This window comes from Myxocyprinus asiaticus, chromosome 42, assembly GCF_019703515.2.
Source record: "Myxocyprinus asiaticus isolate MX2 ecotype Aquarium Trade chromosome 42, UBuf_Myxa_2, whole genome shotgun sequence".
NCBI classification, from domain to species: domain Eukaryota; kingdom Metazoa; phylum Chordata; class Actinopteri; order Cypriniformes; family Catostomidae; genus Myxocyprinus; species Myxocyprinus asiaticus.
Genome location: NC_059385.1, coordinates 8,849,232 through 8,870,435, shown reverse-complemented (window position 1 = coordinate 8,870,435; position 21,204 = coordinate 8,849,232). Strand labels below are relative to the sequence as shown.

Genomic DNA, 21,204 nt, shown 5'->3' with positions numbered 1-21,204 from the left:
CTGCTCTTTCTGCTTTCCTTCTCAGTTCAATTCCTCCATTGTGGTTTTGAGCCGTCTATCCATCTGCCTGTCTGTCTTTTTTAAAATATGAAAATTAACCAGGGTGATTGTTGTTAACCCAGGTTATATATGTGTACTCTAGAAAGTAATGTTTGTGTATGTGCATGTGTGCAGCCCTGCTCCCAGTGTCAGAGGAAGTGCGGAGTCGCTGCAGCCTAAAACACAGGAAGTTATTGCTCCTCTCTGATGTCCCCATGGATACATACTCCATACATCATGAGGATCCCAGCTGCAGGTGCCATCTAAAAACAGATTAGATTTGACTACATACTAATGCTTTTAGAATCATTCAGCATGTTACAAAAGTAGGTAATCTTTGCATCTTGACTAATAAAGACTTATCTTTGTCATCCAGGACACTGCAGGAGAGCCAGCCATGGGCATCCCCAAAAGTCTCAGAGCGGTACCTGATGGCCCAGTACCCTATAGTGGGACAAATTAGCCCACGAACACGTAAATCAATGAGCTTGGACATGGGACAGCCCTCCCAGGTCAACACCAAGAAGCTACTGGGTAACTCCATGTCTTTTTCCTAAATCGAGCTCTAGATGTAGACCTAACCTTGAACTCTTATCCTGGATTACTAATTCCTGACCCCTTACATGGGGTAATCTTATTCAAACAGTCTTTAGAAATTACTGTTAGTAGCATGCCTTATGAACACAACCACATATCCCTCACCCCAACCAATTCTTCCCCCTTAAAAACCTTCCTGGTTTTGATAGAGTTTGTGGTTTGAATGTTTTCATCTAAAATCTCTAAGGTACCAGAAAAAGCTTTGATCATCTGATATCAGACACCAAAGCACCAAAGAGGCCTGAAATGGAATCGGGCATCACAACACCACCCAAGATGAGAAGAGTTGCTGAAAACGAATACGAAATTGGTGAGAGTACTTCTACGGTCTCAGAGAAATCTCATGACTCTGTGTTTGGATTCATTTCAAACTTTTCCTTTCCTGTTGAAAGAAACCCAAAGAATCTCCCAGCATCACCACCTGCGGAAGGTTTCTGTGTCTGAGTGTAACGTCCTGCTTAATGAGGAAGTTCTCACAGATCCCAAAATCCAGGCGCTGCTTTTGACTGTACTGGTAAGATCAGACATCCAGTAGTATCTCTCCATCTTTCTCTCTCTTTCAGAATAAGTAAATTTTTTCAGTTCCTTATTCAGAGTTCAGTTCTGTATTTATGACTGCAATTTGCTTTCATTTACTTTTTCTGTAATTTTCTGTTCCTCCAAAGTATTACGTGTCATTTCCTCCAGCCATCCTTGACTTTTTCTTCCTATGGATGATTTTTCAGGCCACTCAGGTGAAAAACACATCTGATGAATTTGAACAGAGGATCCTGTATGAGTTTCTTGCTGAGGCCAGTGTCGTCTTCCCAAAGGTCTTTCCTGTTGTGTAAGTCCAATCACCTGCATTTCAATACACTTCTCCTCACTGGCACAGAATAACAGAATGAATCGTCACTGCTTCTTTTGTATTTTGTTTCAGCCACAACCTCCTGGATTCAAAAATTAACACTTTGTTGTCGCTGTGCCAGGACCCGAATCTTCTGAATCCAGTCCATGGAATTGTGCAAAGCGTAGTTTATCATGAGGAGTCTCCGCCTCAGTACCAGACCTCCTATTTGCAGAGTAAAGCAGCTCTCTTTCACATGCACACACTGCTATGCAAACCTGCACTAAGACCCCGTTTCACCTGGTATTAAGATGCGTCTCCGTTGGGGGCCTGGGTAGCTCAGTGGTGAAAGACGCTGATCCGATCACGTGGTCAGACGAGACTTATCGCTGTTTACACCTGGTCGTTTAATTGTGTCTTCTGTGACCACTTGTGATGTTTCATGATGACATACATCAGTCACTATGTCAGTGTGTTCCTGCATTATAATAAACTGCAACAAAGTCAGAAAAAAACGGCATGCTATTTATCCCCAATGGAGCTGAAGTGTAATCTAAGCACAAAATCAACATTTCGATCAGAATTGGTTTTTTTTTTTTTTTTTTTTTTTTTTTTTTGGTGGATTACCTGTACTAACTTGAGCTGCAGATTCGTGCTTCTTTTGATAAGTGTCCCTGCATGTTTATTTCAGACACACTGTAGAAGATCAGTGAAGTGCTCATGCTTGTGTATATATATCCGATTTTTACATTTTTCCAACTGGACGGTTATTTCCTTTTAAAGCCACTCGTAATGGCAAAGTTTAAACTCTTGTTTTAGCGCAGTGGTTGATTGACAGGTCAGGGGTGGTGCTTCGCTCCTGCCGGGACGCATACAGTACGGATTAGTGTTTACATATCAAATGCGATGCGTTCAGATGCATTTTTGACCACATACGTGTGTATGTGGTTTTTGTGATCCGAACACAAAACGTTTTAAACCCCGTTTAGACCTGTATTTAGCTCTGACCACATGTGATCCTATCACCAAAAACCCATCTTAATACCAGGTGGAAACGGGGTCTAAGACTATTTAGAGAGTCAAAACACTTTTTGTCTTTAATCTGATGATTGTGATGATCCTCACCATATGAGCAATGAAAAGTGAGTTTGATCTGTGAATGCAAGAGTGTCTGATGTGTGTGCAAAAGTGTGTGTACAAGTCAGTGGATGTGACTAGAGTGAAATTCTAAATAGTAGAGGAAGTATCAGGATGTGAGAGTCTGACCAGGGAAGGTACAAGTACTTTGACTTTCATTCTAAAGAAAGTTTCTTTCTTATACCCCTACAGCTTTTGGTTTTAATGGACTCTGGAGGTTTGCTGGTCCTTTCTCTAAGGTATTTGTCTTTTTTTTTTTTTTCTTCTTTTTTTTTTAAGTCCTTACTAAACAGTAAATAATTACTTTTAGTTTAAAAGTAAGATTACTTGCTATCTAACACTGGTTAAACACTGAATCTGTTCTGAATGCTGCAAAGAAAAATAAAACATTGACCTTAATCAGTCTAAACATCAATTCTGCTTTGAAATTGACATTTGGAGAGAGAGAGAGCAGAGAGGATATGGGAGATGATGTCTGCAGACCCTTGAATGTTTCTCTCTGTTCTTCACAGCAAACTCAGTTCCCAGACTACGCAGAGTTGATTGTGAAGTTTCTGGATGCGTTGATTGACACCTATCTGCCCGGCATCGATGAAGAAACGAGCGAGGAGGGTCTGAGGACGCCCACATCTCCGTATCCACCGCCTGCCCAGAGCCAGCTCAGCATCACTGCCAACCTCAACCTCTCCAATTCAATGACCTCACTGGCCACCTCCCAGCATGCACCAGGTCTGTATAACAATTCAACAGACTAGGACTGTTCATTACAGTAATGGTGGAAAGCTGCCTCTCTCGATCCATCTCTCAAGCTGAGTTTGTAACCAGATAGTTTCTGTAGGTGATGGGTGTCTTTGCACACAGGTTTTTATTTTTGATGCATTATTAGGCATTTTGTTGTCTCGAGCCGCCTTTTCACGGTCTCTGACGTTCATGTATGACTGTTGTATTTCTCCCCCTAGTGGCAGTCGTCATTTTGTTCGCATAGATTTTATTCATTAAGGGAGATGCAACCAAAGGTTTACCTCAGAATGACATTACTGTGTGTGATTTTGTTGAGCAGATGAATGAATTCATTAAAATTAATGATTATTATTCACTCAGTATTTATTATTAATAGTGTTATTTATTATTAAAGGAATATTTCGGGTTCCATACAAGTTAAGCTCAATTAACAGCATTTGTGGCATAATGTTGATTACCATGAAAATTAATTTCAACTTGCCCCTCCTTTTCTTTAAAAAAAGCAAAATCGGTGTTACAGTGTGGCACTTACAATGCAAGTGAATGGGGCCAATCCATAAATGATAAAAACTCACTATTTCAAAAGTATAACATAAACAATGCGTGTTAACGTGATTTTAGTATGATTATCACTTACTTGCCTTTTCTGTGTAAAGTTATAGTCAATTTTACAGCTTCATTGCCATGACTATATAATGTCAACAAACCCTAAAACGACTATAAAAATTATGATTTAAACAACTTTACAGCTCAAATAATACCAGAGTTTTAACAGAAGAATTAATTCTTTACATTAATTCAAACATTTTTGCTTTTAAGCTCTCCAAAACTTGGCCCCACTCACTCCCATTGTAAGTGCCTCACTGTAAGTGAGTTGACTTTAATTTTTGTGGTAAACAACATTATGCTACAATTCCTGTCGATTGAGCTAAACTTGTATTGAACCCGGAATATTCCTTTAATTTTGTTTTATAACGGGGGCCTGGGTAGCTCAGTGAGTATTGACGCTGACTGCCACCCCTGGAGTCATGAGTTCGAATCCAGGGTGTGCTGAGTGACTCCAGCCAGGTCTCCTAAGCAACCAAATTGGCCCGGTTGCTAGGGAGTGTAGAGTCACATAGTGTGTAACCTCCTCGTGGTCGCGATGAGTGGTTCTCGCTCTCAATGGATCACGTGGTAAGTTGTGCGTAGATCGCGGAGGGTAGCATGAGCCTCCACATGCTATGTGTCTCTGCGGTGTTATGCACAACGAGCCACATGATAAGATGCGCAGATTGACTGTATCAGAAGCGGAGGCAACTGAGACTTGTCCTCCACCACCCGTATTGAGGTGAGTAACCGCGCCACCACGAGGACCTACTAAGTAGTGGGAATTGGGCATTCCAAACTGGGAGAAAAGGGGATTCAAAATTCAAAATTTAAAATACAATTTTTATAGTTAATATTATGATAATTAACAGCAAAAACAACCATAATTCAACAAATAGGAATCAGTTAAAATTCATTTAAATATGTAGGTTTTGCATATGCTGAAATAAATGCCACATATACGCATTTAATCACACATTTACTATAATTAAAAAGCTTTTTGTGATATATTTGCAACGTAAACAATAATTTCTTACTTCTACATTCATAATTGTCCAAAATTCAGAGGTAGCAGGCATTTAGTATAAAGTTTAGGTCAGAATTCATTGATATTTCTCACTTCGTGCTGATAGTTTTGTATGAATACATCACATCCGGTCAAGCAGGCGCATACGGTCTAGTCGCACAATTTGAAATATTTCAATGCAGCCGAAGCTCAAATCGAATCCGAAAATGTTGCATCCGGACTCAGAGATGGTTGGTACCCCACGCAGCCCCCATGTGACTCTCCATTGGAAATGAATGACTTCCAGTCTATCGTCTGTTGGATGCAGTGAAAAGGCATCCGATCGCATCTGGTGTATGTTTTCTTTTCCATTTTTTGTTTAATTTTCTAGCTTTCTGATGAATTTGTCATTGCCTGTGGATGCATCTGGTGGTTTTTCCCTTGTGTTTAGACAAAGAATGAAAAATAATGATGTGATTATGGATCTTATCTCTACATAAAAACAAATTCCTCCATGTGTATGTATTGATATTGTTTAAAGTGAAATGGCTTTGCCTTTCTTTATTTGCTTGTATAATTTTTGTAAAAAGATTCAACAACTAAGACATAAACTGAACAAGTTTCACAGACATGTGACTATCAGAAATGGAATAATGTGTCCCTGAACAAAGGTAACAGTCAGTATCTGGTGTGGCCACCAGCTGCATTAAGTACTGCAGTGCATCTTCTCCTCATGGACTGCACCAGATTTGCCAGTTCTTGCTGTGAGACGTTATCCCACTCTTCCACTAAGGATGTGTGTGCAAAAGTGTGCAGACATTTCTGGGGGGAATGGCCCTAGCCATCACCCTCCGATCCAACAAGTCCCAGACGTGCTCAATAGGATTGAGATTCAGGCTCTTCACTGGCCATGGCAGAACACTGACATTCCTGCCTTGCAGGAAATCATGCACAGAATGAGCAGTATGGCTGGTGGCATTGTCATGCTGGAGGGTCATTTCAGGATGAGCCTGCAGGAGGGGTACCACATGAGGGAGGCGGATGTCTTCCCTGTAACGCAGAGCATTGAGACTGCCTGCAATGACAACAAGCTCAGTCCAATGATGCTGTGACACACCACCCCAGACCATGACAGACCCTCCACCTCCAAATCGATCCCGCTCCAGAGTACAGACCTCGGTGTAATGCTCATTCCTTCGACGATAAACGCAAGTCCGACCATCACCCCTGGTGAGACAAAACCACGACTTGTCAGTGAAGAGCACTTTTTGCCAGTCCTGTCTAGTCCAGTGAAGGTGGGTTTGTGCCCATAGGTGACGTTGCTGCCGGTGATGTCTGGTAAGGACCTGCCATACAACAGGCCTACAAGCCCTCAGTCCAGCCTCTCTCAGCCTATTGCGGACAGTCTGAGCACTGATGGAGGGATTGACCATTCCTGGTGTAACTCGGGCAGTTGTTGTTGCCATCCTGTACCTGTCCCGCAGATGTGATAGTCGGATGTACTGATCCTGTGCAGGTGTTACTGCGAGGATGATAAGCTGTCCTTCCTGTCTCCCTGTAGCGCTGTCTTGGGCATCTCGCAGTACGGACATTGCAATTTATTGCCCTGGCCACATCTGCAGTCCTCATGCCTCCATGCAGCATGCCTAAAGGCACGTTCACGCAGATGAGCAGGGACCCTGGGCATCTTTCTTTTGGTGTTTTTCCGAGTCAGTAGAAAGGTCTCTTTAGTGTCCTAAGTTTTTATAACTGTGACCTTAATTGCCTACCGTCTGTAAGCTGTTAGTGTCTTAACGACTGTTCCACAGGTGCATGTTCATTAACTGTTTATGGTTCATTGAACAAGCATGGAAAACATTGTTTAAACCCTTTACAATAAAGATATGTAAAGTTATTTGGATTTTTACAAAATTATCTTTAAAATACAGTGTCCTGAAAAAGGGACGTTTCTTTTTTTGCTGAGTTTATATATTCAGGCACTCTCTTTGATTTTACATGTCAGTCCTGTTTGCTATGTTTAATCATGTGGATTTGTTTCAGCAGGAATTAATAAAGAGAAGGTGGACCTGTCCCCCACCAGCGGACGTACACGCCATGGCTCGGCCAGCCAGGTCCAGAAACAACGCAGCACCGGCAGTTTTAAAAGACCCAGCATCAAAAAGATTGTTTGAGAGTCGCAGCACAGCAGGGTTTAGCCCCTGCTGGATCTCCAACAGACATCACGCTGCATTTTATGCAGTTTCTCTTCACTCCTGCTAAACCCAGTGCATACAGCCATCTTTAGGTTCTCCTCGAATTCCACAATTCCAGATATGATAGCAAGGAATAAGATGAACTGAATGCCTCTGTTTTTTAACCGGTCACTGTTTGATACGCAATGGAAGCAATTTTTTTTTCTTTTTTTTTTTTTTTTTTTGGTGCATAACAGAAATTTCATTTTCATCTTTGCTTAAAGATGCCGACCTGTGTACATTTTGTTTAAAAACACAAATTTCCTTAAATTTAACAGATGAAACTATTAACCGAGTGGCATTCCTTTGTTTAATTGTATTTGATTTTATTTACTTTGTCTATGTTTGCGAGTTTTGCGTGTTTTTGTGTCTTTGGTCAGAGCCAATGAGGAAAGATTTGTGAGCTGTTTCCTAAAACATGTCAAATGTACAATCGTTCACATATTACTGCAAGAATGTACCCTTTGTACCCTATATAAGAGTATAAGAGAAATCAATTTAAGAGACACTTATCTTTTCTGTAGAGATGGAAAGAACACTAGGTGTCACTAAGTTAACATCTTTGTTTTGAGTTTCTGCAAAACCAACATAAATCATGCCATCTTTTACCTGCCTTACTTTTCGGTTTGCTCATGAGGCTTGGTCAAACACAGCACTCTTTCATACAATTCAGCGCAGTAGATTAACTGCATGAAAAGCTTCATTTAAATTCTTTCAAGTCTAAGATTAGCTTTTTCGTTCTACAACAGTTTTAATGTGCACCTCTGTTTCATCAATACTGTAATGATGACATTGTTAACACTAAAGACACTTTGATCTTTCAGTATGGACTGCCTATCCACAAACCCTCTCTTATGGTCTTTTCCCTTTTCAATTAAATGCCAAATTAATTTCTTACAAATGGAATTTCCCAACTCGGATTGGCCTGATCCATCTGAAGTGTATTTGCAGTTATTATTTTTATTCGTTAGCATCTCCAGGCTAACAGTATTCAAAGTTCACTTGAAACTACCACTTGATGCAAATGGATTCTAATTGAATTCATGATTTCTTGATGTGTTTTATGTTACAGTTTGGTGAGTAAATTGTAATATTATGGGCTCTTCCAGACTGCAGCCAAGTTTTCTTTCATGGTCATGTAAATGTTCTGCTCTGTGTGCTGATGTATGTGTTTTTATTTCATTTTTCTCAAATGAAATCCAATCTAACTTTTATTCCCACCCCATATACAATGGGACATTTTTATTTGTTCTGGCCTTCTTACCATTGAAAGTACAACGGCTTTGTGAGTAACAGTCCTCTCATTACTGGTACGTGTTCATGTATTGAGGGTTCAAGTTTGGTTGTAATGGGACAGTAAGTGTATCTGGCCTCAACAGAAAGTGAATGTGGGTTTAGTAATGGCAGAGTTTGTTGGACGTTTCAAACACTAGAGTGACTTTTTTTCTTCCTCTTTTGACATTTGAGGTTAAGCAAAAAGAATTACATAGTTCATTTGGTTTTTTATGCTGACAGCTTCATCTCTGTAAATATTTTTGTGTAAAAATAGAAAGGAAAGTATATTTACTACACTGCAAATACAAGTGACTATGACATTGTATTATTTTGCTTTTTGTAAAGCAGTTAATTGTTAATTGCTTAATATGTACAACATAAAATATTAATTATTGTCTATCCATCACGTTTACTGCATTATGTCGATTAACATGGAGGAAATACTGGGGGTTAAAAAAACCTTTGTGTCCTCCAGACTTTATATAAATATACATCTGACTTCATATTTACAGCTGTAACACTAATAAAGTCCATTTATGTCCAGTTTATTCATCATTGTGTATGTTTTATGTCTTAGTCTATAACAGTTTTTAATCTTGTTGATAAGAAGCTTGCCATCATTGTATCTGGATGAATCACGTCTCAAGACTTTACTGAAGGTTCCTGACCTGTTTTGTGAAATTAAATTAAAAGTAAGTAGAGTTACATCCGTTGTTCATCTTAAAACCTTCTGTTGCCATAACCACTAGTCCTAGCCAAGCTGACCAATTAAAATGAATACCAGAGCAACTCATTTATTGTCCCTTTGTTATCGCATACCTCTTCTTTCTCTCATCTCTGCCCTTAATCTTTCTTTTCACCTTCTATCATGCCATGTTTTCTGTGAGCATGAATTTATTTAAAATAAAGTGTGAATGCTGAAACAATACAATGAAAATTGTCTGACTGTCATCATCATTAAAGGATGTCCCTCTTTGCCTGAATGATGCAGTCAGATTTTTGATTACGAACTCAGGAAAGTGTAATGGTTCTATTGAACACATTTGCAGGAAAACTAAATCTATTATATAAAGTAGTTTTTTATGTTTGAATATGTGACACAATTGTTCATTAAAGCTGAGGATTATATGAGGTTACCTTGATTTTTATTGAAGCTTTATCAATTTTAGGACTGTTTTTATGGCTACACTATATCTCTGCAGAACAAAAATGGGCTTTTCCTAATCAGTGGGCGTTTTTAAATATTGAGATTCCCTACTTTCATTGGTTTGTTTAGAATCGCCCATCCTGATTGGGAAACGCCCACTGATTTCTACACTGAGATTTCCTACTTTCATTGGATAGTTTAGAAACGCCCATCCCGGTTTGAAAACGCCCACAGATTTGAAAACACCCATTAGTGTTCTGCAGAGACTTCCAGTTTCCCGCCGCCTGACAGTTTGAGAGATTAACAGGCCTCAACCTATCAAATGACTTTAGACCAATCAGAACCTTTTTCACACGTAACTCGTTGCAGAAGTTGAGTAGTGATCTGTGATTGGCCACAGGTTGCAGAGTAATTTTTTTATTTTTAATTATTTATTTTTTTAACAATATTAATAATAATAATAATAATAATAATAATAATAAGTTATAAAATAAATGGTTGGATTTCATAATAAATATTTATTAAAAAAAAAAAAAAAAAGAAAGAAAAGCTTCATTTCTGAGATCACTGATTGCCGATTAGGAGCAATTTGATTACTGTCTCGGACACACCTGCGCTCCCGTGACGTCATACATTCACCAGCGCTGCTGAACCTCACGGTGAGGTGAGTTTTCAAACAGTTCTCAGTACAACAGCTTTGTTATTCCTTAGTGCGGTTGTACATGTGTGGACAATTTAAATGTCTTAATTTGGCACTTGTGTGTTAATTTACGCATTTAACGTTGTACAGTATGCTGTTTGCAGCTGAATTGCCAGTGTAGTATTTTTTTAAGACAAAACTTTAATTTTCTAGCCCATAAATAGAAGCGCCTCACTGATTTTGAGGCTTATGTCACTGGTTCATTGAAAGATGTGTGTTTTATAATCAAAATGTTTTCATTTCTGGGTCCATTGTATTGTTACAATTGCAACAAACCTTTAAAGTTAGGAAAACCCTAACGTAAGAGGATGGTCATAAATGATATTCCGGGTTCAATACAAGATAAGTTAATAATGTTGAGTAGCACAAAAATTAATTTCGTCCCTCCCTTTTCTAAAAAAAACAAAAACAAAAAAAAAACAATCGGGGTTACAGTGACAAATTTACAATGGAAGTGAATGGGGCCAATCTGTAAAAATTACTCTCTATTTCAAAAGTACCTACAAGAAATAAACAATATGCATGTTACCATGATTTTAGTGTAATAAATTCGCTTACTAACCTTTATTGTGTAAAGTTATATCCAATTTTATAATTCGTTGCCATGACGATGTAACTTGGAAACACTAAATCGACCGTAAAAACCAAATTAACAACTTGCAGCTCAAATAATACACAAGTTTTAACAGAAGAATGAATGCAAGTGCTTCTTTAAAATAATAAACTTCACATTTTTGCCTTTAAACACTCTAAAAATTGGCCCCCATTCACTTCCATTATAAGTAGTGTAACTCATATTTGTGGGGGGTTTTTTAAAGAAGAGGAATGAGTCTAAATTTTATTTTATATATTTTGTTTAATATATAGATTATTCATAATCAACATTGTCACAAATGCTGTCGATTGAGTTTCTTGCAACCACCCCCTGTTCTTTTACATTTTGGAATTTTTAAATTTCTTGTCCGTCTACCCCCTCTGCCATAAATGCAACCAAGAACAGAGCCAGAAACCTTGCGGATGTGATGAATGAATGTGATTCTGGTGGTGTTGCTGCTGTATTTAAAAGGGTGGCTTGTGTTGTTTAGGTGTTGGGTGGGACATTTGAGCTGGTAATGTAATTGTTCTTGTTCGGTCTTCTGTGCAGAAGTATTGGTGTCAAGACTCACTCCCCCTCTGAGCTCAAACGTCTCCCCTTACAGTCCAGTCTAGAAAGAGTCTTATTAGATGTTACTAACCTCTCTCTCCCTCCCTCCCTCCCTCCAGTGGCATCAGTGGAAGGAGAATGCTGCTGTCGTTTAGGCCCCTGGTCTCTGTCTCTGTTTTGACTTTACTGGGCTGGTGCTGGTACAGCTTTAGAAGGAGGAGGAGGACAGCTGGTCTCCTGACTGAAGCGGAGGTGTGTTTTTTGGATGGAAGCAGCCCTGTTCACTGCTCTTCTGATGACACCTGTCCTTTGGTGGAAAGGCAAGTAGTTAAGAGTGATGTATTTGCTGCAAACATACTGCCAGAGCTGTGTCCTGTTTTGAAAGTAACTTACTTAGTCATATATTTTTCAGGATTACTTGACGTGTACGGGGTATCTGCTGAAATAGTTGGCATGCCAGAAAGCAGGCTAACATCATGTTCTAACGAGGCGAGATTGGACAAACAAGTTATTTGTCCACACTTAAAGCAAAAGTGCTGTGAGGCATGACAAAGTCAATGTCAATCAGAACATTCTTGATGTTCATAAACAGATATGTTGAGTGGAATTTTGGACAAATGAGATTTCATTGTGGGTGGGGCTACCTATTGGGATGCAACAGAAACGGAAACCAAGCGACCAATAAAATGTCTTTTTTATTGCTGGGTTTGTGGCTGGTAAGGGAAATAAATGAACATGGAACAGATTGGATTCATTGCTTGTCACTTTATACTTCAGTTACTGTAGTTGTATAAGTGGTTTAATGTGCTAAAGTCCCATTCAGTGAATAGACCCTGAAATTGAGTTGCTCTACCTAGAGTTAAGACGAATGCAAATTGTTTTTATTTCTTTACTCTCATAGTAACCTGAAGATGGACCACAGCATCTCGGGATCCTCTGACATGAGTAACTCCACAGATATGTTGACTGTCCTGACTGGTACAACAGCCACAGACTTGCACAACCTTACCAGCACTTCTCCAGTGATAGGCCTCACCAAGGGAGTTCGACCCGAACCAGAAGGAGAGGTGTCTGTTCGTTTCCCTGAGACTTTCGGAACCCAGCAAGAAAAGGACAACATTACTGACCAAGATGACTCCGGGCTTGAGTCAGATCTGCTCTGTCTCTCTTCAAGATGCCTTTCAACCAAATTTCACCCCTCACCAGGGAAACAACCAGGTTCTGTACATTTGGATAGTCATGATGGCAACAGCCTGTCTGATCTTTCCCTTGACAGAGGCCTGAACCAGGAGGACATGGAGAAGATCAGTTCTGGTCTGGTCCAACAGGTCATAAAAGTAGCTGCAGAGGAATGGAAATACCAGGGACCCAGAAAACCATTTGAGCTTGCTGGTGTTTCAAGACCTCTGGAAGATGGTGTTCAGTCTGATGTTCAATCTCAAGTCTTATTTCAGCAGCAAAACTTCAGTGAACATAGCAGTGATGGCAGCAGCAGGGACCCTCATCAGGACACCGGCTCGTTCAGGAGAAAAATATTAAGCCATTTGGGAGCTTCAGTTGGAGAAGACTCTGGATGCAGTTCCTGCTTCTCAGAAGATGCATCCGGTGCAGAGGGGCTCACCGGTGATCTGTCTGAAGAGGGTCAAGGTTTTTTGGTCAACCCCACTTGGCCAGACACTGTATATGTTGAAAGCAATGTGACTCCCAGTATCCATGAAGTGGCAGAGGTGGTGGATGAGACCTGGAGAGGTACGTCTAACACAAATATTTCTATCAGAGCTTCCTTTTCTTTTCAGACTTGGTAAAATTATGTTCCTATTCAGTCTTTGTGACCGAATTAACTGTTTTTTTTTTTATGTTCTCAGCTTTGCCATTTTGTGTATTAAAGGTGGACTCAGTCATTTTTTCCTCATTAAAGTTTTACTCCTAAAGAAATTAATTGCAATTTTAAAACATATGTATATAATCATATTTATATTCTTTTATTCTAGCCTACATGGAGAGGGTCCCCTCATGGGGGCTGCCATGTTAGAATCGCATGATCGGCCGGATACTATACTCTCTTAATCTCAGTTACCACCGTTATTGGACACTTTCACTTGAATCAATTATGGCTGACTGTGAATAGTACATTTCTACAGTGGCATCTTCAACTGAAAACAATTTCGTTTCAATGATGCATCCACACCGTTAGGTGTCACCGTGTCTGTGTAAGTCCAAGATGACATGAACAAAAACTTACTGAGTGCACCTTTAATTTGAATTCAACATTCTCAAAATGTAATAAAAGTCTGTTGCTTTATAGTTTTCCATCAGTTAGGGTTGTTTTTTCTTTTCTCATTGTGTATTATAAAAACCACACTGAGTAATACAGGATGTGTTGTTTACGAGCAAATAGATTTGCACATCTGTATACAGTGTAGATGGGTAGAATGAACCCATTTAATCCAACCAGTTACATTTGTGAACAAATTTTAGTTTGAAATTTCAAGGGTATACTAACAGTTATTTATGTATTTTACACACAGTTGTCAACTGTAAATTAAAGTGCAGTGTCTTGATGAATTTTTACATGGGTGGTGCAAATGGTCACATGACCAGAGCCATTTAATTCCACTGTGCCACTTTGAAAGATGATGTCTTTGTCAAGACTTTATTAAGGAATTAAGTAAAACCTGTCATCATACACTCACACAAATACCATATTTGGTACATATTATGTTTAAAGGGTGTATTTGACTTAATTAATTAATAAAATTGCTCCGGCTCATGTTAAAATCATGTTTACTTGTCCTGTAAGCATGTTAGTTGTCACAATTGTGATCAGTGGAAAAACACTGTCTGAAAAAACACTGAAAAATTTTGTTTGCAATTTCCTACTGGGTTCTACTATGAACTGCAAAATATGACTCTGTTGCTTTCCTCAGTTACAAATGTGACCCAACAATTAAGCACTTACTTGAACTTACTTTACAAAAACAATTTTAAAATACTAGTTTGTTTGTTTCTTTGGGCTACCCAAGGAGGACAATACATGTCTTCACTTAGCTGTGACAATTTTAGTTGGATGTTAATTTACATCAGTGATTTAAATTTGAGGTGTAATACACTTGCTTTTTGCTGTTGTTGCTTTAAATGAGATTAAATGAGAAAAAAAAAAAAAAATCACCTCATATGTGGCCTCATTTCCAGGTTCTTCTGTTAATAGTTTAAGCTGCATTAGTGCTGATAACCAGGTTCGCAGTGCTGCCTTAACTCCGCCTCCAGCCCCACCCATCATTCTCTGGGATATAGAGGTGCCTGCGGTAAGACCCACATCTATATGTGTGTGAATGTATTCATAGGTATGTGATTACGCCAGAGTTTCCACAGCGGAAACACTATGTGGTCTTGAAGTATTACACGCTTAAGAAAAGCTCAGGTTACAGGGCATTCAGAGACTGGTATAGAGTTTATATGTGTGTTGAGGTTAATGAGTTTGTTTTACAGAAGGTATGTAAAGAGGGATCTCTTTGCCCAGGACCTCAAAGAGCCCTATTGTGTTAAAGCTGAAGATGCTGGAGAAGATTTTTAAAAAGATACACTTTGGGAGGAATTCACTAAAAAGTGCCACTTTTGCATGTGGTATTTCAGTGCCAAAACCACTGCAATTTAGTTTAAACAGGCACTCTCAGTGCTGAAATAGCACTGCATCATGTGTATTTAAATTAAATCATTGCTATTCTGTTACCACGCAAATAAGCCTCCTTTCTACAGTATGTAAATTAGAAATAGATTGTGCTTCATTCATAAAACTCTGAGCTATTTGTTCACCGCAATAAACGTCGTGCTGTTGTCTATGCTATTATATTATAAATGTCGCCTGATGAAACCAGGGGATAAACTGAATTTTATTATATTTGTTGTTTACATTTTCTATTGATAATGGCAGCAGCTTTCTAATGATTTTACTAATGAATCGACAGTGTATCTTTGTTTTGGCAGTATCTGGTTGGTCGATTGATCGGGAAGCAGGGCAAGTTTGTGAATTTTCTGAAGCAGAGCTCTGGAGCGAAAATCTATGTCTCCACCCTACCGTTCACTCAGGACATTCAGATCTGCCACATTCAGGGTGAGTTTGAAAGCAGAGACCATCAAACCTTCATGCTGAAGGCAAGCGTTGACTTCCTGGCTGTCTTTGTGTTCTTGCAGGCTCACAGCAGCAGGTGGATGATGCTCTCTCTCTCATCAGGAAGAAATTTAAAGATCTGAACCTGAGTAACTGTGTCCCTCTGCCCTGCCTGCCCATCACATCCTGGGTCGAGCCTCTTAAAGACAAACCCAAATTGGACATGAGAGTGAACATTGTGTCAGTTTGGATGAGGAATATTTGTGTATTCAATTGTAAATGTGTATTGTCCTGTACTTTCTGCAGCTTCTGCTGCCTCAGGATGTGTTTGTGGAGGTCATCGTGTCACGGGTTGAAGCGGGTCACCATTTGTTCATCCTGCAGCATAAGCATCCATCTTATCAGGCCTTGCCCACTCTCACACAACACATGCAGCTTTGCTACTCTCAGCCTGGATGCCCAAGCCTGCCCACCCCTTTGGAGGGTAAGTAGAGTGTGTCTTTGGTCTCTCTCCCATTTTGTTATTCTCTTTTATTTATACTTTATAATGTAGCAGAGTACTAAAAGGTCTAAATATACACACTGATAGCAGTGTTGTGTGTATCGCTGATAGTGTGTGGTGTGCTATAAACAGGCGCTGATAGTGTGATCATCTCTTAAAATAGTTGAGGACGTGTGTGTTTTCTCTCTTTCTCTCTCTCTCTCTCTCTCTCAGTGGGGGTGGTCTGTGCCGCTCCAGTAGCAGGATGTGGCTGGCAGAGAGCCCAGGTCATCCAGTACCACACTGAGTTTGGAACCGCTCAGATCAGATATGTAGATAATGGTGGTTATGATACCGTAAACAGCGCCACTCTCAGGCAGATCAGGTCAAATGCCTCAATTTTGATTTGTTTCTCTTGTAACAAGATTCATGGAGTGAGTTCAGTATATTTGATTATTTTCACAGATCGGATTTTGTGACGTTACCATTCCAGGCAGCAGAGGTTTTGTTAGATAATATCACACCTTTGCCAGGTAAAACACAGGCCTCCTTCAGTTTAATATATGATAGATTAAAACTAGGGCTGTCAATCGATTAATTTGTTTAACATTAAGTACATGACATGCCAATTAACTAATCGAATTAATCGCATACATGATTTTTTGAGGGGCCCCCAAATAAAGATAATGCATAATAATTGAAGTATTTATAAATATGATAATGAATGTAGGGCCTATAATAAATATATAATGTGGATTGAAATTCAGTTTGAAATAAATTGCATTATTGTGGCAGATGAATAAAGCATTGATTAGACAATACAAAAAGTGGCTTAAGAACTTTGTATATTGTTTGTTTTATACTCAAATCATTGAACAAGCCTACAGTTCACAGCAATCTGTTTTGCATTGAGTTCCTCAATGTGTCCAGTTCTCAAATTACACGTTTTTAATTGTTGCTCTATGTACATGTGCATGCCTCAGACCGATGCGCTTGGAGCATCTCACTAGTATTCAGCGACATATACACCACATTTTTAGTTTTGTCAAGTTAAAAGTAGTGGAAAATCACTTCTCAAGATTCCTGTATTCTGTTGAGCTTCGCCGATCTGTTGTGCTTCCTCCTAAGTGATCAGTTCTCATTCTGCGCTGCTTGTGAGAAAAAGATGTAATTTAAGCGTGATTTGCTTGTATAGTATGAAAGTCCATGCTTTTATTACAGAATTTGCATACGCCTCAGTTTACATGACTAATTGCGTTAATTTTTTTTACGCATTATTTTTTATGTAATTAATAGCACTAAATTAAAGCATTGAATGGACAGACCTAATTAAAACTGAAAGATTAACTAAAATTATATCTGTTTGCTGTGATAGGAGAGGTGGAGTTTTCTCTGGAGGCCAGAGTAGCACTGGAGGAGTTAACTGCAAATGTGGCCTTAATACTGAAGGTTATAGCAATGGCAAACAAACACATTTGTCTCTCTTTGTGTCATTTCTGTATTTTATGTAAACAAAGTCTAATTTCCATACAATTGCAGCATGTTATTTGATCAAAAACAGTTCCACGTAATTTTTCAGAAGCTTTTCTATAATAATTTTCAATATGAAGGATGTTGTTTCTATGATCAGGTGACAGGAAGTCAGGACGGCCTTCCCCTGGTGCACATATGGAAACAGACAGGAGATGAGGTGCCTATGAATCATATTCTCATAGATGTTTAAGATTTCTGATTCTTTTTTTGGGGGGGGGATTTTTCCCCTTTTTCTCCCAATTTGGAATGCCCAATTCCCAATGCGCTCTAAGTCCTCGTGGTTGCATAGTGATTCGCCTCAGTCCGGGTGGTGTAGGACGAAACCCAGTTGCCTCCGCGTCTGAGACAGTCAACCCGCGCATCTTATCACGTGGCTTGTTGAGTGCGTTGCCACGGAGACATAGCGCGTGTGGAGGCTTCATGCCATCCACCGCGGCAACCACGCTCAATTCACCATGCGCCCCACCGAGAACGAACCACATTATAGCGACCACGAGGAGGTTACCCCATGTGACTCTACCCTCCCTAGCAACCGGGCCAATTTGGTTGCTTAGGAGACCTGGCTGGAGTCACTCAGCACGCCCTGTGATTCGAACTAGCGATTTTACCACTGAGCTACCCAGGCCCCAAGATTTCTGATTCTTAAATTCCTCAGCTGCCACCAGTGGACCCAAGTCAGGCTGGAGACGGCATATTTAATTTTAAGATTTATGAAAACAATGAGCGGCTCTGTGAGTCTGTTTAATGAGTGGTACACTGAAAAAATAAATATAGAATTTGGCCCTCTGTAAATTGTATGTGAAGTTGTTTCGGTTGAGCCATAGACTATTGCACCCAAATATTTAATTATGTAGGCCCAGGCAATGTATGGGGAGGCCCAGGCAACTTGTGCGGAGCGTAAGTGGTTGTTAGTAATTAATATGGGTTGTGGTTGTATTTACTATTCTGGGCTGCGTTTCTCAAAAGCAGTGCAAGCTTAAGTTGATCGTAGAAACCATTGGTGCCAATGGTTTCTACGATCTACTTGGCTTACGATGCTTTTGGGAAATGTAGCCCTGTTTAGTGTATAAGCTGAAGTATGTAACTTTCTGTTAAAATACTTTTTCCTATCCGACCTTATTATGCAGAGACAACTTTAAGTAAGCTATTCATAGGTTTTTCTCGAAAACCGTAAGCCCTTTGGTGCTGTGAAGATCCTCTGTTTGTTTTGAGCGACCTCTCTATACGAAAACAATGACACTTACTCGACCCATAGCATGATTTGGGAGCGGAACTATCTCTTTGTTTGACCAACGGCAGATGGGGGGCCTATATAGAAAGTTGCTTCAGCTTTAAATTATGGTGTTTTATTTGTCACCATCATGAAGATTAATGTTCTTTCTAACTAAGGTCAACCTTAAGGTAAACCTTGTTTACAACAATTTAACTGTCTTGTAAGAAAAGAAGTTTGGACAATCTAAATACTCCTGTCCTGTGTTAGCTGGACAATCCACTGAAGTTGGAGAATACTGAGTTAACCTAAAAAGATTACAGAAAGCATTATGTGCACATTTTAATTCTGTATAATGAACATGATTAGATCTGGTAGGATTAACTCCCTTTATTGAGCTGTTTTAACAAACAAAACAAAAATACATTTCAACGCATGAAATATTTTAAATAAATGTTGTGCCACCACCTACCTTCAAAATCTTAAATTCAAAAAGCCATTTTTTCAGTGTTCTGTTGTGTACTTGGGTGTCTACATTGAACATGCATATCTTTAAAACTTTTGTGACAATTATACGAGACCTAGGACCTTAAAATGGTACAACCTATGTAATTAACAGTTCTACTATCCCTCAGAGCCTTGTTTTCATTTATGTTAAATGAAATAACGTATCTACTCTGACCTAAGTTAATTGACACTTATTTGATGTGTGATATAAGCCTTATAATGGTTTTATTATGCTACACCAATGTAAATAGACTGGTGAATGATTTATGCTGCGTTTGTCTGCAGGTGGTCCTGTTGAACAGCTTACTGGCTGAACGGGAGCTTTGCTCCTGGTTTGACACGCCGTGATGTCACAGCCTTTCTCTGATCTTCTCCACGTGCACAGGAAATTAATCATATATATATAAAATATATGTATATATATAAAATATATGTGTATATGTGAGTACATTTGTTTTTTGTATGCATTATTTGTTTTTTGGAAATAAGTTGAAACCTATTATCTTCAGATGTGTTTTTTTTTTTTTTTTTTTTTTTTTTTTTGCTCTGATTTAATTTCATGAATTATATAAATTTGAATGTTACTTTCTCAATGTTGCTTTACAGAGTATATCTGAGATGCTAAACAAGATTATTACTGTATATGTGAACAGTTCAGAGATTAGACATGGTTGCTGATCTCTATATAGATTTGATTGTGTTTTTCTCCCAGATAAACTCCTGAATGGTGCTGGTGTATGTTTAATAGCTTTGCTCGGGTATTTTCACATTGAACTATGAAGATTTTGTTGTTCTCTATTACCAACATTTTTTCTCTTACTGACTTTGTATTTTGTTTAATTTCCATTTGTAAGGGTGGAGGGAAAGTGTTACACTCTTAATAAGCAGTGAAAAGCTCTTCTGTCAGAGCACCATAAACTTGTGGTTCACTGCTCTGTACTCTCACACTTACACTGCCAAACTTCTCAGTGCTGTTGTAGTAAAAGCTTTGTGGATATCAAGAACATATTGTGTTTTTCTGTCTTGTGCTGATCAAGCTGAAGCTTTTTATTCAAAATGACTAACATTAATTGCAAGAAGAATTAATCCCACTGAAGGACTTTGATCTTGATAAACCCTACAGTTCATGGTTTCCACTCCATGATTCAGATTTTAGACGGCAACATTTTGTGTTTGCTGCTTGGTTCTTTCAGCTGTTAGGCTTCCACTATGTTTGAACAGAAGCTCAGAGGGAATGCTTTGAAAAAGAACAGAATGTTTCTCTTATCTTCATAACTTATAAGCACTTGTTTTCAATCATCAACAAAGACTTATCTTAAATTCCAGCTTTTGATTGATGTTTGTGGCTGCTAAATGCATATGTGTGGGAATCTGTTTCCAGGTGTGTTCGGTTATTATGAATCGTCCATAATGATGATTTCTGTTTTGTAAGCATTGTTTGATAAATTAGTCATTATATCCTCCTGCACTGGATAGACCTCTGTCCCTTTTTGAAAAATTAACATGCACCAGCCACTTTTGGCCAACAGATGTCACTCGGCGTGAAGCTTTTGTGCTTGTTTCATTACAGCTGAACAGTAGTATGTGTGTTATGTCTAAAACTTTTAACAAGGCAATATAAAACAAAAACATAGTCACTTTTCATTATCACTGGATCTGAAGAATGAAGTTTCTGGGGGTTTTTTAGTTGTTCGAGAGTGAAAACTGAGAGGACAAGAGAGAACAAAAGAGGTAGTTTTAAGGATGTTGTCATGATAGTGTTGGATTCTCAGAGGTCAGCATGTTAATTGATCAGGGCTGGTACAAGAATGCAGACTTTTGGTGGGGCAATGTCCACCCCAGGCCCCCATTAGACCTGGCCATGTTGATATTTTTCTGTGATGGACATGTACTGTATCTTAATCTCACCCTAACTTTATTCTGTCATGATTAAA

General features: G+C 39.0%; 3 protein-coding genes across 6 annotated transcripts in view; all 3 read left to right on the top strand.

The window, feature by feature from the left end:
• nf1b (neurofibromin 1b) overlaps nucleotides 1-8,988 on the top strand; it is an 88,296-nt gene extending 79,308 nt beyond the window's left edge. For 2 of the 4 annotated variants that reach the window (XM_051684782.1, XM_051684780.1), the window contains 9 exons: nucleotides 175-295; nucleotides 416-573; nucleotides 824-946; nucleotides 1,029-1,150; nucleotides 1,362-1,462; nucleotides 1,556-1,698; nucleotides 2,792-2,838; nucleotides 3,112-3,328; nucleotides 6,978-8,988. In XM_051684782.1, the coding sequence (XP_051540742.1) occupies nucleotides 175-295; nucleotides 416-573; nucleotides 824-946; nucleotides 1,029-1,150; nucleotides 1,362-1,462; nucleotides 1,556-1,698; nucleotides 2,792-2,838; nucleotides 3,112-3,328; nucleotides 6,978-7,105 (1,160 nt within the window). In that variant the 3' untranslated portion in view covers nucleotides 7,106-8,988. Of the gene's footprint in view, nucleotides 1-174; nucleotides 296-415; nucleotides 574-823; nucleotides 947-1,028; nucleotides 1,151-1,361; nucleotides 1,463-1,555; nucleotides 1,699-2,791; nucleotides 2,839-3,111; nucleotides 3,329-6,974 lie in introns of all 4 variants that reach the window. The other 2 variants (XM_051684781.1, XM_051684779.1) reach the window with 1 other exon arrangement.
• A 3,354-nt stretch (nucleotides 8,989-12,342) lies between these two features.
• Nucleotides 12,343-15,682, top strand: LOC127432272 (uncharacterized). Its single transcript, XM_051683177.1, has 3 exons — nucleotides 12,343-13,180; nucleotides 14,624-14,736; nucleotides 15,416-15,682. Exons 1-3 carry the CDS (start codon nucleotides 12,343-12,345, stop codon nucleotides 15,680-15,682), a joined length of 1,218 nt encoding a protein of 405 aa, XP_051539137.1.
• A 118-nt stretch (nucleotides 15,683-15,800) lies between these two features.
• LOC127433130 (A-kinase anchor protein 1, mitochondrial-like) lies at nucleotides 15,801-20,268 on the top strand. The gene is made up of 6 exons (XM_051684805.1): nucleotides 15,801-16,023; nucleotides 16,255-16,405; nucleotides 16,486-16,553; nucleotides 17,396-17,469; nucleotides 17,651-17,710; nucleotides 19,556-20,268. Exons 1-6 carry the CDS (start codon nucleotides 15,819-15,821, stop codon nucleotides 19,616-19,618), a joined length of 621 nt encoding a protein of 206 aa, XP_051540765.1. The 5' UTR covers nucleotides 15,801-15,818; the 3' UTR covers nucleotides 19,619-20,268.
• The last annotated feature ends 936 nt before the right edge of the window (nucleotides 20,269-21,204 follow it).